This window comes from Drosophila pseudoobscura, chromosome 2 (assembly GCF_009870125.1).
Source record: "Drosophila pseudoobscura strain MV-25-SWS-2005 chromosome 2, UCI_Dpse_MV25, whole genome shotgun sequence".
In the NCBI taxonomy this organism is placed as follows: domain Eukaryota; kingdom Metazoa; phylum Arthropoda; class Insecta; order Diptera; family Drosophilidae; genus Drosophila; species Drosophila pseudoobscura.
Genome location: NC_046679.1, coordinates 23,381,587 through 23,399,483, shown reverse-complemented (window position 1 = coordinate 23,399,483; position 17,897 = coordinate 23,381,587). Strand labels below are relative to the sequence as shown.

The 17,897-nt window shown below is 47.8% G+C and overlaps 2 protein-coding genes across 6 annotated transcripts in view; one reads left to right on the top strand and one right to left on the bottom strand.

Moving 5' to 3' along the window:
* The first annotated feature begins 2,564 nt into the window (after positions 1-2,564).
* Zip89B (Zinc/iron regulated transporter-related protein 89B) lies at positions 2,565-5,599 on the top strand. Its single transcript, XM_001359426.4, has 2 exons — positions 2,565-4,499; positions 5,247-5,599. Exons 1-2 carry the CDS (start codon positions 3,272-3,274, stop codon positions 5,513-5,515), a joined length of 1,497 nt encoding a protein of 498 aa, XP_001359463.3. The 5' UTR covers positions 2,565-3,271; the 3' UTR covers positions 5,516-5,599.
* Positions 5,600-7,768: 2,169 nt separating this feature from the next.
* Positions 7,769-17,897, bottom strand: part of Sulf1 (Extracellular sulfatase Sulf1) — a 30,229-nt gene continuing 20,100 nt past the window's right edge. For all 5 annotated transcript variants that reach the window (XM_033377290.1, XM_033377288.1, XM_033377291.1 and 2 more), the window contains 8 exons: positions 11,745-12,650; positions 11,353-11,679; positions 10,592-11,279; positions 9,599-10,533; positions 9,222-9,532; positions 8,954-9,154; positions 8,778-8,880; positions 7,769-8,722 (listed from right to left, as the gene is read on the bottom strand). In XM_033377290.1, the coding sequence (XP_033233181.1) occupies positions 8,587-8,722; positions 8,778-8,880; positions 8,954-9,154; positions 9,222-9,532; positions 9,599-10,533; positions 10,592-11,279; positions 11,353-11,679; positions 11,745-12,562 (3,519 nt within the window). In that variant the 5' untranslated portion in view covers positions 12,563-12,650 and the 3' untranslated portion in view covers positions 7,769-8,586. The remainder of the gene's footprint in view (positions 8,723-8,777; positions 8,881-8,953; positions 9,155-9,221; positions 9,533-9,598; positions 10,534-10,591; positions 11,280-11,352; positions 11,680-11,744; positions 12,651-17,897) is intronic.

The following is a 17,897-nucleotide window of genomic DNA, read 5'->3' as shown; positions in this document are numbered from 1 at the left end:
TGTAGCGTATCTATTGGATAAATCAAAATGTAGGAGTAATTCCTGTCCCTCGGAATCCCTCTTGGTAGCTGAATTCGTTTTGTGCATTTATTTTTGCGGATTATTTCTTAGGCCAATGTTTCATTTAGTGGATAATAAGTGGGCTCCGAGTTTCCACAGAGATCCACGGATCAATCACTCCTCGATAGGTAAAAACAAAAAACACAGACTGTACTGAGCCACTTATTTTGATATTACGTGATACGAGTACTAAACTAACTGAGAAAGTTGCCTGCACTACTCCCAAGTTCCCAAAGAAAATAAAATAAAATAAATGAATTGAGAAGAAAAGAAAAGAAAAGATCCCCCACAAACCGCACACATCTCCGACTCTGAACGAATTTGTTTCTCCTCTACACTTCGCCATGAAACACAACATGAAAAAAAGTACAGCTAAATCAATAAATCATACGAGTGTGGAATAAATATATATATATATATATTTTAAACAAATTTTTTATACTTATTACAAATATACAATACACCATAAAATAAAAATAGTGTTAACTTTACAAGAACAAAGCAAACTTAAAGTGTTTTTTGCAATCTTTCTAGCAATGAAAAACGAAACCCAAAAACAAACAAAAAAAGAAAGCTAACAGAAAATCAAACTTCAAATTTTACATGAATAACAAATATAGTATATGAAATTAATCCAAATTTCTTGTATAGTTAAATGAAAATCATTTGTATTATATATGAAATATTAAAGATAAACAAATTATGCTATAAAGTAAAATATGAAAAGGAAAGCAGTCAAGCAGAACAAGAAAAGTCGAAAATTCGCACTAGTTTATATATATATACATATATACATAACTAAAGTAACGTATAACAGATTATACATACATAATGTACTTTAAATGTTGATAAAAGAAAGGAAACAAAACATAAAGCATGCATTGATTTACATATATATTCAAGAAAAGAACAGAAGAAATTGACATATTTGCGACCACACATGCATACACACACCAACACAAACGCCAACACCAAGCAGTGCAGGCCAAAACGAAGAAGTGCTGGCGGAGCAAAGAGAACAATACAAACACACACACACAAAAAACAAACACAAAACGCGTTTAACGGTTGGCTAGCAAACAGTGCACGCAAGCCTTTTGATAATTGCAGGTAAAGCAGTTAACATTGTTAACTGCTGCAAAGCAGTTTTAAAACAAAATTAAAAACAAAAAAATTTAATTCTAACAAAAGTAATGAAAAGAAAATACAGAATGCAAACGGAAATAACACAATGTAAATCATATTTTCCAAACCAAATGATTGACCCAACAACAACGTTTCGTCGAAACAAGCGAAAGAACAACAGAAAATATTGTATAAAAAATGATTTATTATTAATTTATAAGTATGAAAACAACAGCAACAACAACAAATGATAGCATAAACGATGTAAGCAAACAACATGGAAAGAAACAACCAACAAAAAAGAAAGTAAAAAATGAAACAAAAAACAAGCGAAAAACGAGAACAAAATAAATGAGAAATTATTGAAAAACTACGTGTGTTTTTTACAGATTGTTTTCGGAAAGATACTTAAGCTAATTAATGGAAATACAGCAGTATTGTATAAGATTGAACTTATGATTTATTAGTTGGCATTTCGCACTAGAAAACAAAAGAATTAGACCAATCACGTTGATCGTTGATTATACTAATTTATGGATCAGGCGATCTCTAACAAACAATTCACGACTCGTCCACGCTTCAATCTGATCCGCGTACTTGTCCACTTTGTTTCAGTGAGGTATGTTAGGAAAGATACTCCGCTTTGTGTTACCTATGTATATAGAGAGGTGATGATTTAGGTTATGGGTTCCAATGGATAGTTTCTCTACGTGTCCTATGTTATAGGTTTATCCTAGCGAATGCATCAAACATCGTGGGCACTACGATATGCTCGCTTCTAGACAACCGCTAACGCCCTAATATAACTATTAGGTGGGATTCATCTTCTGTTTCCATTCCTTTCCAACTATTCAACAAATTGCGATGTAGATAAGGTTCTACAAGCAAATAAAACGTAATTATTGGTTATTGGCGCATTAAAGGTTAGAAAATAATCAAAGTAGTTTGGGGGGTATCACATTCCTGATTATAAGCTGTGTACAATAATGACGATTACAGTTACTTCCCACAACTGCTTGCTAGTTGACACATTAATTACAAGAAGTTTACAAGTTGAACATAATTACCGTTAGAGTTACACGAGCTCACGCCATAGCCGGGACAGCCACCGCAAAGCTTTCATTTCCGGCGCAAAGCTGCTGTGAGTAGCAGTTGTAATTGTTGCCGGTTGGCTTTAAGTAAAAGTCGCGTTCAGCTCAGGTGATCCTAAATCTTGGCTAAGGTCAGGCGCCTTTTAATGCTAGCCAAAGTGAACGGATGCAATTACTCAATGCGGCCGCGGGCGCAGGCGCGGGCGCAAGCTTAAGCTCCATCTGGCCTTTGTGCATTGTGCCAATCGGCAATGAGTCAGTGTGTGTGTGTGTGTGTGTGTGTGTGGATGTGTGTTTTATGCTGAGCCCAAGACAATTATTATTATTACGGAGAAACAACAGCAACATTCAACGGGTGAACGTTCGAGATGGAGCGGGTAGAGATCGGAAGAAAGAGCGCCAGCAGTGAGAGCTTTAAGAGTGTTGTATTAACTGTTTAACCTGCTGCTCACGTCTGCTGAGAGAGATATAGAGAGAGAGAGGCGCGCAAGAAAGCTTCAAATAAACTACCAAAACTTGACTCCTCAACCCAATCCAATCCAACAAAACAGTCGTCGCCGAGACTGCTTGCAGCGTTAAACACCACACCACACCTGTGCGACTCGAAGAAAAGCAGTCCAACCAGCCAATAAACCCCCTTTAAAGCAGTTTATTCAAATGCTGTGAAGGAAAAGTTTCCCATTAACACGAAAAGTGAACACGAAAAAGTCAGTACTGCTGAAGCGGCATGCAACTGAAGAAGTTTAAATCAGAGTCGAAGTGTAAACAACTAGATGGTAAACCACAACCCAACCCAACATTGACATTCCGAGCACAGAACCGCCACCACATGCTGCTGGGCACATTTTAGCCAAGAGAATTGAACGTCTAGAAGAGACCAGTCTGGACAAGAGCAGAGAGACGAGGGCAGAGCGTAGTGGGCTGCAGAGAGCGGAAAAGCCAAACAAAACGAAATATCCCAAACAAAACGAGGCAATACAAAAGAAGCCGCGAAAATGAATCAAACGCAAGTGAATAATTTTCTGAAATGCTTCCTGCAAATTGATGGCAGCAACAGCCACTGGACGGCGCGTCACGACGAGGATGGAGAGGCTGATCACGATCACGAGCACGACGAGGAGCACGACGATGACACGAGTGGAGTGCTCATAGCCAAGGTGACCGCGATGGTGGTGCTGTGCTTTGCCAGCACCATCTGCGGATCCATACCCTTCCTGCTCAATCGCTGCTACCGCTGGACGGAGAACCAGACGAATGCCCGATCGGCGATAGTGGTCAAGTGCCTCCTGTACTTTGGCGGAGGAGTCCTGCTGGCCACCACCTTCCTTCACCTGTTGCCAGAAGTCCAGGAGGTGGTGGAGGAACTTCAGGAGTGCGGCGTCATTGGGGAGCTCACCTTCCCGCTGGCGGAGCTTCTCATGTGCTGCGGCTTCTTCCTGATGTACTTCATCGAGGAGGCCATGCACACGTATGTGGACAGGCACCAGCAGGATCCGGCCGGAGCGGCCTTCGAGCGGGGACACAGCATCCGCAACAGCCATCTGCTCAAGGCGAATGAGCCCAGTGCGCCGCCAGCAAATGGAGCCAGCAATGCGACATCCGAGATGGGAACCCTCTCCGTGCAGAATCTTCTGCAGAACGATCTCGAGCAGCAGAAGTTTGGGGCCAAACAGCAGCAGGCCCTCCCCCATGACAGCCACATGCACCATCATGGCCACAGCCATGGCCACGGGCACGGACACAGCCACCTGCCCGTCGTAATGGACGATGCCTCCTCGGCGGACATGCTGACATCCTCCCTGCGCGGACTCTTCATCGTCTCCGCCTTGTCCCTTCACGAACTCTTCGAGGGCATGGCCATTGGCCTGGAGAGCTCCGCCAGCTCCGTGTGGTTCATGTTTGGAGCCGTGTCCGCCCACAAACTGGTGCTGGCCTTCTGTGTGGGCGTGGAGCTGATTGTGGCCCGCACTCGCTTCACCCTCGCCATCCTGTACGTGCTGACATTCGCCGTTGTCAGCCCCCTGGGCATTGGCATTGGTATCTTGATCAGCAATGGCCAGGAGACGGGTCCCAATCTGGCGTCGGCCATTCTGCAGGGTTTTGCCTGCGGCACCCTCATCTATGTGGTGTTCTTCGAGATCCTGTCGAAGAACCGGTCCGGACTGCGCGCCTACCTAGCCCTATTTGTGGGCTTCCTCGTCATGTTCGGCCTCCAGCAGATCAGTGAGTATCTCCACTCCATAGAAGTAGAGTTCCTCCCATTTAATTCCATCCCGTGATCGAGTGGTAATTAGTTGTCGCGCCATCAGATGTCAAACGCAATTCTTCAACCGGAATCGATTCGGGCGATTAGGGAACAGGTTCTACACAGCTCTGCCCCAAGATTTATCCGCCGCTGCGTGGTTGACCTTGCTAAGAGACCTTGCTGCGGTTTATTTTGCATATCGAACACACGTCTCTGTTTGTCTGTGTACCTTGCAAACAGGTGGATCAAAAAATCCCGGCCCAGCCATGAAGTCATCTCTGTTATCCAATCAACGGGGGTTGCCCAAGTAAAAAGTACCCGAGGAGAGATCAAAACCACAGCCCAGCCCTCTGTCCATCGGATGAGATGAGCCATAGATATATTTACACGTACAATTTGATGGCACAAGTCTGTGAGATTCACTCCAACTGGAACAAGTTTCCTATAAGCTGGATACGTAAATATTATTACTCTAGATAAGGGCGGGGGCCCGATGAAGGGGCCCATAAATCATCTTCTGAAGGGTAATTGTTTATGGATAGGCCTGCAATTTGCTTTGTGCCCGTCGCAATAGAGCTACTACTTCCGAAACTGAATGGAATATCGGTTTTCTAATCGGTTTTATATCAGGCTAGAAATTGGGTGCCCCAGATTAGAGTCGACACACTTTTGAGATTGGTCAGTTCGTGATAACTAACCGCAATCCCTGCCCTCCCTTTTTCCAGGCGCCAGTGGAGGACACGGCCACAGCCATAGCCACAGCAGCTGCTCGGCCAGCACAGATGATCACCAAGAGACTGAGACCAGGTCGGGTTCGGGAGGTCACTCACATGACCACGAGCACGACCATGATCACGCCCACGCCCACCTGCCCCCACACCACAACCATGCCGAGGAGCTGGCCGCTGTCCACAATTACGAGCAGCAGCTGCAGGTCCTGCGGCAGGTGACCCAAAAACTTCTTGAAGGAGCACACCCCAAGAAGGACGTTTAGGGCATAAGCTGCATAGCAGTATGTTTATATATTTATAATTTTTGTATATTTATGTAGAAAATAAAGAGTACATAAGTAAAAATATTTCCGAGTATATACATATCTTTTAATATCTTTCATTAGAGGTACATTAGTCCTATTCTGATCAGATTACTGATACACGTCGAGAACTTTCGTCGGATCTGTGGGCACATTTTGAAAGAAAACTTTGATTTGTTTGGGTGGAATTTGCTAAACAAACAGCAAGGTTTGTCACACAAACCCGACGTCTCGTACGACCTATCATATCATTCCTATTCGATATAGACATTTCAAATTATTAGTCCCAATTTGACATTAATTAGCACAATGGTGTAAACTTTATGACGCGTTCTTTGGACTGAGACTTTTTCTAAATTGCGAGTATAACACATGAAAGTTTTTCCTACCGAGACTCGTGCATTTATTTGTATGGCTGTAATTTATACGATCTTGGTGGGTACAAGTTTTACAATTTTCAGGTGGATATCTTCCAAGGCAAATTAGAAAAATAAACTCACTTGTGAGAAATTATATATGTACAATCAGGCCCGTAATGACTTCTTCTGATCATGGGAAACATTTCAAAATTCTAATACGGCCCATAAAATGTGTAGTAAACTTGAAAGTTATTTTTGCTCTGTGAATTTCAACAGAACGCCTGGATTATGGCCCAGTACGTGCCCAGACAAGGCACAAAGTTCCCCTCATCAAGATCGAGATCGAACCGACCGAAGCCAGGCCCCGCTCGGAGCAAGGTAACAAAGCAGCAAAGCAGCAAAGTAGCAAAACAGCAAAACAGAATTCTAAGCATTGTGAAATTTCAGCACGATATCTCTCGACTGAAGTGTGCAAATCGTAAAGTGGCCTGGACAGGGCAGGGCAGGGCAGGGCTAATGAACGAGGCCTTGTTGCCAGGCCTCTGCGCTCTGCATCATGTGATCGGGTGGCATTTTGTCGCATAGACCACAATAAATCCGAGTACAATTTCAAGCTGATAACTTTGTTGCTTGCGTAAAATTTTAACACGATATCTCCACAAAATGGTAGACTGGTTTCGACTTCGCTCTGCTCTGCGTTTGGCTCTCTCGCTGCCACTATCTCTCTTTGTGTTGTTTTGTTTCGGTGACGATAAGTGTACACCGCCTATGCCCCAAAACTGGCTGTCAGCCTCAGCGGCAGCACCTGGCCCGCCCAACCCGCAGCGCCGTCCCGCCGATTGCAGCGGAAATTAGCGCGTCAAGTGTCAAGTGTGAATTGTCAGGCAGGCGGTAACAATATTTGACAGCGACTGAAAACATCTCCGCAACTTAATTAGCGGTGCGGCCCGATCTTATTTACATCTGATGATGTTCGCTCGTGTCTCCGCCACCGTCTCCGTCCCCTCTTGCGGTGCTTTTCCTAACGGCATCGCGTTGAATCTCTTAGTCTTATCAGAACAGAGGGTCTTTCCCAGTTTCTCTTGCTCTTTCCAGTTGTTGGTATCATTTACATTATGGCTATCTTTCAGAGCTGCACACACCTTAAAATGTTGCAAAACCATATAAGTAGCCTAAAAGCTGTACAGCAAGCGGAACACCTAATCTCTGATACGAGTATACTTGCCAGATTACGCCATTATCCACTTGAACCTCTTCCTCCCAAGTGCTCGAACTAAATCAACTCGGAGAGTGTGTTCCAAGTTCTATGCACAAAGACACCGCACACAAACACAAAATCTGATCAAAGATATGCGCAATCTGCAATGTGAAGCTATATATAATCTTGATCAGTGGCAATAGCCTACCTACTCAGTACCGGGGTCGCACGTACCCACACTTTTGATTGTAGTTACCAGCCCCGAGTTTTGCTCGGTAATCTGCTCGGGATACAAGTCCTGATGCTGGACGAGAACTTCTTCCTGAAAACCCTGGAACCCATGAGCTGGAATAACAACGAAGTCCTGGCAAAAAAACCTTGAACATCGCGCTTTCTCTACTTTTCAAATTAATTTTACACGTACGCCCAAAAGTATGCTACAAATCTAAAGCGATTTAAATTACAGCATACTTTCAGGCTGCGTTCATACGCCGATCGATTTTCAGGATTCACCCGAACGCAATGCCACGTTCACAAGCAAAAGCTTCGGGTTCTATACAGATTGGCGAAGGACCTTATTTCCAGTGTCCTGACTCCCAGGCTACATTTACCGTGGTTAACAGCAGGAAGGTGTATTAATAAATCAAAAAATGTGCGTTAAATGTTTATAATTTGCAACTTTATTTGTTTTTACTTTGTTTCGTTATCAAGTTGAATTTGAATATGCATGTACGTGTGTTTAAAGTTAATTTTATGACATTATTAACGTGGCAGATACAATATTCTGTATGTTTGTTCGTAGGCGAAGCGCGGCGGCAGCTGCAAAAACGCCTTTCGAGGCTCTGTGGGGGGGCGGGGGACTTAACACCTAGAACGTAACTAGTCGGGCATAAATATGGTTTTAGTTCTCTAATACACGGTGGCAACAAATTGTTATACTTGCATAGCGTTTGGTTCCTTTAGCAAGGATGGCCAATAAATACAGATTGATTTGGATTCGTTCGCTACAGTTAATCGATTTCTTTGCTAGGTTTTACTCAACTAATTTAACTTGTAACCAATTTCGCTAAATAATTTATTTAGTATAGTTCGTATTCGATAACTGTTAGCGGTTCCGTCTAAATTTATATACAAATTAAGGGGCCTAAGAGCTAATTAAAAGTCGTAAACTGTAGGGCACTGTACGAGTACAGAACAGAGTAAATATTGCAAGACGAATGCAGTCGTAGGACCACAAACAGTTCTGGTTAAACGAGACTAAACGTAAGTAGATGGATTAAAAAAAAAACACAGTCTTATTTATGTATGAAGAAATCCAATGTGGGGGCTAACCAAAGAGGGGCTGGGTAGGAGGAGCAGGTGGCAGGTGGCAGGTGGCAAGTGGCAAGCAAGGTACGCATAGGATATGTGTATTCACTGGGGAGACTCTAACTCCAACTTTCCATCCCCATCTCCAACTGCGTCTCCATCTCTGTCTAGGCCGCTGCTGCGGTCACAGCCTGCGTGGGCAGTAATCGGGTGGACTGCTGTGTGGACTGTTGCTGCTGTGGCTGCTGCTGCTGCTGCTTCCAGGGGCGCCTCTTCATATGCGTCTGCTGCGAGCCAGTCCATCTGAAGAACGAATGTTAGTTCCAGGAATCACTCCACTTGACAGAGTCTCGCTCACCTGTGGTATTTGGATAGCTTGCGACGCTTGAAGGGCGGCAGCCCGTCCATGTCCAGTCGACTGCCCACAAAACCAAAGTTGCCCACACTGCCCGACAGAGGAGCTGCATTGTGAATGGTTTTAGGAACAGGAAATGGTTAGCATTTGTAAGCTGAAATCAAGAAGCTGCTGCTTACAGTGTTTGCGTTTGTTGTTGCGCTGAACTTGATTGATGACTGCGGGCAAATGTGGAGCGGAGCCAGACTCCAGGTGCGCTTGATGTCTGCGTACGCTGCAGTTGCGTCCGCGGCAGCCCTTTAGCTGCTCCAGGGCATCATGCATGTGGGCTCTGTCGGCGGCCGTCAGGCTGGCAGCACGATTCGTGGTCTCAAAGCGATCTAAAGGGAGTCGGACAGGAGTCCATAATTAGCTTCAGGAGGTATTCCAGAGGACACTCCGACGTACCTATGGTCAGGTTGTAGAAGGTTATCAGGCCCGTGGTGAACTCGCAGTAGAGATAGTTGTGGGTGGCATTGATGGTCCTCAGGCAGGAGTACGTGTTGTTGTTGGCATTCATGCAGAAACAGAAGGGGCTGTCGTTCCACAAGGGAGCCGTGCGCCAGTGCTGATTGTCGTGCGAGAAGCAGTTCATCTTCTCGGACAGGCACTCCTTCTCCAGGCGGGCCTTCTTGATGCGCTTGCGCTCCTTCTTCCGCTGACGCTCCTCTTTAAGCTTTCGACGCGCCTCCCGGGCCATTTCCTTCGAGTCCGCATAGCTAAAGGGGATTGAGATTGCAGGAGATTAGTTATGTGAGCTAGTTCTAGGACAACCTCTGGCTTACTTCTCTCCCGCATCTGGCTCGCAGTAGCACTCGGCGCGCGAGGCATAGCGCGGCGTCTGGGGCTGCTGCTGTTCCACGGAATCAAAGACGGCGGCACTGCCAAAGCCACGGAAGATCTCCTTTTGTCCCACACCATTGGCACTGGTCCGGGGCGTGCTGCTCACTCCCGTAAAGTAGCTCATGTTGAACTCAGGTCCGGCTCCAGTCTCCCCCAAAAGATTGGCCTCGTTGCGCCTGCGGCTCTCGTTGCGTCGGCCAGCGGCCAGGGCCTGCTTGTTGCTCTCCCTCAGCTGTTTCTTCATCTCCTTCAGTCTGCCGATCTTGTCCTTCAGCAGCTTGATCAGCATATCGATCTGGTTGCGTGAGGTGCGCCACGTCTTCTCGTCATCGTAGATCACATCCGAGCAGTTCACCTTGCCCGTGTTGGCATCCACAAAGCAGCGGTGGCCAACACGGCCTCCAGTCTTGGGGAACTTTCCGCCACGCACAAAGGAATTGGCACTGGAGTTTCCGTTCGGACTGTGCAGGTCGTGCTCGTTGAACTTGTGCTCCAGGGTTTCCAGGGTGGTCTGTATCTGCTGGATGACCTGGGCAATCGTTTCGTTGGAGCTGGCGCTGGCATTGGCGCTGGCGGCCACCTCCCGCTTGCTGCGATGGCTGGGCTCAGCCTCTGTCTCTGCCACTGCCAGCAGATCGATTTTCTGGTGCAGATCCAGCAGTTCCTCCATTTCGTAGGGCATTTCCGTGTGGTAGACGACCGCCCGCTTGTTCCTGCGCTTGCCCTGGCCATGGTTCGTGCGCTTGTTCAGGCGGTGGCCGCCGCTGGCGGACGGTGCTCGGATCTTGGTGTACACCAGCCCGTCCGAGGTGAAGCAGGCACAATTGCGCTGGTACTGCTTTCGGGGCATGGCCGCCAACTGGTGCTCCAGCTGGAGCTGAGTAGGAGCAACGAATGAACTTCATATTTAGGGATCTGTTCGGCATTGTACTTACGTGGAACTTGCACTTGTGCTTCCGCCAGCGTCCATCCTCGTTGACGCACTTCCACTTCTGTCCGGGCAGGCAGTTCTTTAGCAGCGCCGGATCGGAGCACTCCGAGTTGAGACGCATCATTTTGGTTATGTACGGGGCCACTGGCAGATTGTTGTCCTGCTGCTGGAGTAGCTCTTGCTCCTCCAGCTCGTCGTCTTCTTCCTCGGCAGCGGCATCCTCCAGATCCTCGTCCTCCAAGGCCGCCGCTGAACTGTCCATGGCTCCATCTCCATCCAGGTCATCCTCTTCGATATCCGTGTCCTCCTCGAAGTCATCCTGCTGCTGCTGCTGCTGCTGCTGCTGCTGCTGCTGCAGGGTGGTGCTGGAGCTCATTAGCGTGGCAGCAGTACTGCCGGGTGTGGATCCTGTGCCTCCGCCCACAAAGTCCTCGAGCAGCGAGCTGTTAGCCAGCTTCATGCTGCGCCGCTCGGCCTGGAGCCGTGCCCGCGACTCGGCAATCTGATCGGCCGTCTCCCGGCGCCCAGAGCTCTCGATCAGGAAGCTGTCGGGCCAGTTGTCCCGCACAGCGCGGTTCCTGCTGAGCAGCAGGGGCAGGATGCTGCGTCCATCCATGTGCTGGGGCGTCGGCACTCCCCCCATGTCCAGGAAAGTGGGAGCCAGATCCACATTCAACACGATCTCATTGACCCTGCCAGAGAATATCAGAAATCAGTGTCATTAGCGGAAAGATCTCTCAGGAGGTTCTGCTGTCAAGCACTTACACCTTGGAGGCCTGTATGCCTGGGCCACGGATGAGGAACGGCACTCGCACGTCGAACTCGAAGGGAAAGCTCTTGCCCTTGATCAGGCCAAACTGTCCCAGATGGTAGCCATGGTCCGAGGTGTACACAATGTACGTGTTGTCCAGCTCTCCGAGATCCCGCAGCTCGTTGTACACCCGCTCGACGGCCACATCCACGCTCTGGAGCGTCTGCAGGCGCTTGGTCATCAGGAGATTGGTGAAACGCTTGTGCACGGGCTGCATGGGATCGGTGACCCTGAGGATCCACTGCTTGTCCGGATTCGGTGCGTGATCGTACGAGGGAGTGCTGCGAGAACCCACAGAGTACGTCAGAGTTGGAAATGTCAGGGGGAGAAGGATCTGGGTACTCACTGATGGGTGGTCACATTGAAGAACAGATGACTGTACTGCGGTGCCGAGTCCTCCGGGCCATGCGGCGCTGGGAAGCTCATCGTGAGCAGGACGGGCTTTCTCTGGTTCTGCTGCTTCGAGGAGCGCAGGAATGCAATCGAGTCGTTGGCTATCAGATCCGGGTAGTAGTCCTTGGCGTAGTCGAAGCCGTGCTTGATCTTCTGCCCGTTCAGGTTGATGCTGTAGTTGTAGTACTTGGAGTTCATGATCAGCCCGCCCCACTCGCGCCACCCCGGGGGTATGTACGAGCCGTTGTACTTGTTCAGATACTTGCCAAAGTACCCGGTGCGGTAGCCGGCGTTCGACAGATACGTGGCGTAGGAGCGGGTCTCGTGCGTGGCCTGCCACTGGGGACTCGAGCAGTTGTCGTTGTTGGTGAACACCATGTGGTTGTGCACGTACATGCCCGTCAGCAGCGACGACCGTGCCGGACAGCACATGGGCGTGGTTGTGTAGGCGTGCCGGAACTCGGCCCCCCCGTCCCTCAGGAGGCGCAGGGTGCGCGGCATAAAGTTCAGCGATCCCAGCTCCACATCCTGGTCGTCGGTGAGGATCAGTATGATATTCGGTCGTCGTTCGCGCGGTCCGTTTGAGTCGCGGGAGAAACGCTTTCCCGAACGGCTGCGATGGTGCTGCTGCTGATGCTGTCGGTGATGCGATGCCGATGGCGATGGCTCGCCGGACGGCGACTGCTCTTTGCTGAGGACATGGAGCACAAAAAGGAAGAGTATCAGGCAGCCAAGGGCCAGGTGCTTGCTGCAGTGCCCCATCATCATCATTGTAGTATTGGCGAGGAAGGACCGCGCGTCTAAAGACGCGCTCAAACCGCGCAGCAGTCGCCTGCAGAGTGTCTCATGGTTTTCTGACCTGGAAAAAAGAGATTTTAGTTTCGTCTTGACTGTATTCAGAGATGTTTTAATTGAGATTTTGGCCAGAAACCATCTCAGTGGATCCCGAATCCGATTCCAGTTGCAGCTGCTTTGAATTTGGGGCTTCTCTTTTGCAGCTGCTGCCTGCCTCTGCGAAATTTCATGCACCAGTTGACCTCGACGGTGCCTCGACTCGAGTGCCCTTGCCACCAAATATTTGCCAAGATTGTTTGCCCCAAAGCGTGGCAGAGGCAGAGGCAGAGAGAGGCAAAAGGGAGAGGAAACCGAAAAATCAGAACAGAGCGATGCACATTTTGTCCACTTATCAGAAAATGTCGGCGACGCGACTGTCAACGGCTGTGCCTGCACACCCTCACCCACACCCACAACCCCCCCCTCTCCTGGTTCCGTTCAAGTGTATTTTCGTCCTTGCTGAAATTTATGTGCCACTTGCCGTTAAGTGAAAACTGCATTCGCTGGATGGCTGTGCCACAGCCACAGTCATTCCCTTGTCCCTTGTCCCTTATCCTTTATCCCTCATCCTGTGGCGTGGCCAAATCCACGTAAATTTTCTTGTGCAGTTTTATGCTCACTTGGCATTGAGCCGGAACTCGACTGGCAGCCATCGTCCCACCGCCACACTCGAGCAACCTGCATTTCATTGAGTGGAAGTTGGAGGCTATAAAAAGTGCTCGCAGTGGGGTCGCCTCAAGTGTGATTTATGTGGTCGCAGTGTCCCGTTTTGTTGCATTGTAATTGCCAGAAATGGTAGCGTATACTTCCACCAAGTTCCCACTTAAACAGAGTCTTAAAGGCCCATCAAGAGGCGACCTTCTACTTCTACTTCTACCATGAGGGCACTCAACCATTTGACATGGCCTTGGCGTGGTCAGCGACTCGTCGTCACGCAATGGAGAATCATCTGAAACACACATTAGATACATCTTGAAATCTTGAAAGCTTCCTAAAAACTTTGACTTCGAGTAGATGATTCTCTCTTTTGGAATGCTCTTTGATCTTCGCTTAACAATTGACTCTTTGCCGCTCTCTGTAACATTACCTCGTTAATTGACTCTTCAGACCACTCTCTGAAGACTTCATCTAAGCGAATATCTCTTAAATCTGAATCTGAACGAGGCCCAACCCAAAAAAAAACCCAGTTTCGAAGGCAGTTGTGTTGCATAATCGCACACAAAAAATGCTTCCTCGGAAGACTTTTTGGGTGTGGAGTCCAAAAGACAAGCAAAATGTCTGTTTAAAATGCAAACAAAAATAAGCCAAGAGAAACAATAAAGAGACGAGGCAGGTTGCAGGTTGCAAGTTGCAAACAGAAATAGCTGGTAGTTGAAGATGCCACCAACATCCGGCGGCGGTGGATGGATGGCAGCCACTTGAACGTGGCACAATGGCCGAGTGGGAGTCCCAGGCTCTGTGGCAGATGCAATAGAAGTATTTTGCCAGGCATTTTATTTATTTCTGCTCAATTATGTTGCATTTTCTGCCACCGAAATAGAAACGCCAATTGCCCTCGAATCGAATCAATCAGAACTGAAAGCTGAAGTGGCAGAAAGCAGCTGGAAACAGCCGCCTTCTTTCCACCCCAGCCCCTCCAGCCACTTGACAGACGAAACTTCCTTATTTCCCCAAGGCTGTTCCCTGCTCCCTGCAGTCCAGCGAAACCCGGCGACTGGGAACGAGTTTGGGCCCAGCATGACCCAACCGTCCATGGACCCAAAAGGGAAACAAACATGTTTCTTGGCAAACAAAAACCACAGCCGAAAGGGGCTCTGGAACTGGCTCTCTCTCCTTTTTTGTGTGTGCGGCATCTTCCTGTCGCCTGCTGACAGACGTCACGCATGCGCAGACTGGCCAGAAAGAGCAGGGGAGACCTGGCCTGGACCCGGCCTGGACCTGGCCTGGACCTGGCGTGGACCTGAACCTGGACCACAGGGAACGTGTTCTCGGCCTGGCAACAAACAGAACACAAAACTTGTCCCCTGCCAAAAGCAAAAACCACACAGAGGGGAAGAGAGCATCGGTTGGAGGAGTACGAACGCCAACACGATTTCCTGATTCATTCATGAATTTCATGACTTTTGTTTTGTGTCCTTCTGCTGCGATCCCCCATGCCCCAAGCCCCCACACCACCATTCCTCATTCCCGATCTACAGACTAAAAAATCGTGCCTGTTGCTAGGCGATCGTAAAATTTTATTACAGCAACATTTACTTGAAGGATGCGATGCTTCTTGGTCTTCTTGGTCTCCTTCTTTTTCCTTTTGTAAGCGGTCCAAAGCCACATTTCTTGCTTTGTTTTCTCCCTTTCGGTATTTTTATGGGTCTGCCTTTTGGTCAGGGGCGTCCCTTTGTGGGGGTTCCTCCATTCCAGGAACCCCAAGAGTCTCATCTGTGAGTCACAGAATCAGAGTTCTGTCGAGTCCGCAATAAACCAAGTGCTGCCATCGAGTGACAAACAAAATGCATGTAAAATAATGCGATTTCTCTTATCCCGCAGACAAAATGATTGCACAACCGGGGAGGGAGGGGACCAGCAGCAGGGCCGACACAGACAGATGGATCAGATAGAGCTGGGAGCTGGCCAGAGGGGCATTCAATTAAAAGTAAATACAGATTTCAATTAGCTCAGAGTCGAAGTCCACTCGAAGTCCATGCTCCTGGTCTCCACTTTCCACTTTCTGCCAGAATTGCAGATTTATGAATATGCAAATAGACTGGAGTCGACTAATCTGACAGCCTCCCGAGACAGAGATGATAAATTCCGCCTTATCGCATCGGATTGCCAGGAACTCGAAGCTGTCTGGAGACTGGGGACTCGCGATTCGCGATTCGCGACTCATTAGCGTGGATGTCAACGACTCAAGTGGGTAAATAGGAGGAGTAGCAGCAGGCAGTCGGAGCACTTGGAGCAAGCAATCTTCCAGACGTCACTGGGTCTGCAAATGTGGAGCAGTTTCTGCGTAGGCTGCAATCCGTGGCGTAGCCCCTGCCAGTCCAAGTCCAACTTTGCGCTTAATTATGCAATTAACAAGGCAGGCGACTGCGACTGGGACTGCGACTGCGACTGGCAGGGGATTGGGTTTGACATGTGACCAGTTGATGGCTTTGCCAAGTCAATTTAACGCTTAACTAACTATTTAAAAGCTAACTCATGCGCGGACCGCAGTGTGACATGGGCCAGGGGCAGGGCAATGCAACACCCACTCCCACTAGCACTCCCACACACACGAACACATAAAGTCCATGCAACATCTTCGTTACTTGCGGCTGGCGGCTTTTTCAGTTCGATTTATGCATATTTAATGGTACCCCCAAGCCCCAAACCCCAAACCCGAGAACTCGGGCCCCGAAACATGTGGCAAATGTCACTTAAGTGGGTTGGACAGGCCCCACGCGGCTGAGGGCCAGGAGAGGAGAGTCGTGTCGAGGCGAGTCGAGCCCCTACTTTGTGGCAGAGCCAATTTGCGTTTTGCTCACTCAACTTGCCTCAGCCGAGTGAAACCTGTACATGTTGTGACAGTTCTGTAATGGACTTGAAATATTTAAGTTGTTCCCTTTTGGCCCAACACTCGAGAAAGTTTAGTTTTCAGACCCCCGAGAGGGGAAGGGGGGCGGGGCACGGGCTGTGTGCATGACAAATTGGGTGGAATATCATTAAAAAATGTTTCTATGTTCCCGCCAGTCGTTAGTCCATAAAACGCCGCCTGCCCTCCCCCTAAAAGCAACTGTCAAACCAATTAAATTCATTCAAACACCAGAAGGAGAATTATGAAAAATGTACAAAAATATAACAGATGGATATGTTTTTTTTTAAAGAAATATAAAAGTCAAGGCAGGCAGAGAGGCCAAGGGAAGTGTGAGACACGTGCTGGAGATCGAGAAAAATTATAGAAGGCTACCCGAATACCCTTCGCTTTGCAGATCAGTCGATCGAGGCAACAGAAAGTGCCAGAGAGTGCGACCGAGAATGCAAAAACAAAATACATACAGCGTTGGTTGTTGCAGTGCCCCAAATTCAAAATACATTCCATTTGGAATACATTTTGCATTTCTTATGAATAAAGCCCAAGAAAATGGAGCATTCTTGCATTTGTACTTTCTAAAAGAAAGTAAAGGAAAAGAAGAGCCTTCAAATAAAGTGCAAATGTATCCCATGTAAAAAACAGAGAGGTAAAACCCTTGGGGGATCATAATACCCCCTTGAAAGTGTATCAGGAGGTAAGCCAAAAAACTATATAAATATGTAATATGTTGCAGGGCGAAGCAGAGACCAATTTGTAAATAGAAATAAAACAGAAAACAACCGAAATGTCGGTTCCGCCGTCGGATCTGACGACTCAACAATAAATTTCAATGGCAACAAATTGTTTGGGGGAATGTCTTTCAGTAAATCTTGTGGTTTGTGTCGGAATTATAATAAGGAGAGTGACCTGGGAGAGTGGCTGAGATTTCAGTTTTATGGCCAGTTCCCAGGCAGAGGCGAATGACCAGCAACCAGAGATATCATTCAGTCAGCGGTTTACGAGTATTCAACAGACTCGACTTCCCTTGCACTGCCAAATGGAAATTTATTCATTCTTAATCCACAAACAAACTTCTGTTCATATTTAATACCTGTCTTTGGCAATTTGTTTTACACACATTTTTGGGTAATTTATTTTGCAGCTGCTGTCGGAGTTTTGCCAAGGCAATTCATAATAAAAACACTATGAGGAAAAAAACAAGAATTTTTGCAATTAACTCAATTACAAGCTATGGCCAAGAAAGCCTCCCCTGCCCCCTTCGGCCCCCTCGTATTCGAAATCGCTGGTAAAGGTTAAAAGTGAACTGCAGAGAGCTGCCAGTGGCAATAGAGAGCTCCTTCTGCATTATTCCCCAACAATTGCCCTAATAAGGCAATTACCCAGGGGAGTGGAGTCTACCTATATCATAAATAAATCCCCCTTCGCCTGAGCCTACGCCTTCACCATTCCGTTCTTTGGTTGTTGTTCCTGTTGTTATGCCATAAACAAATCAAATCAAATTGTGACCCACTTAGCGATGGAAATGGTGGAAATGCAATTGCCATAAACTGCTGGATAAAAAGTCGACTTGCGCCAGCAAAAAGTGTCCCCAACTGGAAAGGGGCTTGGGCTGTAAAGGACTTCCTTTTGTTTTGGTTGCCTGACATTTACATATCAGTTTTAGCCAGGCCGAATGTCGTACGAGTAGGGCTAAGGAGAGTGCCA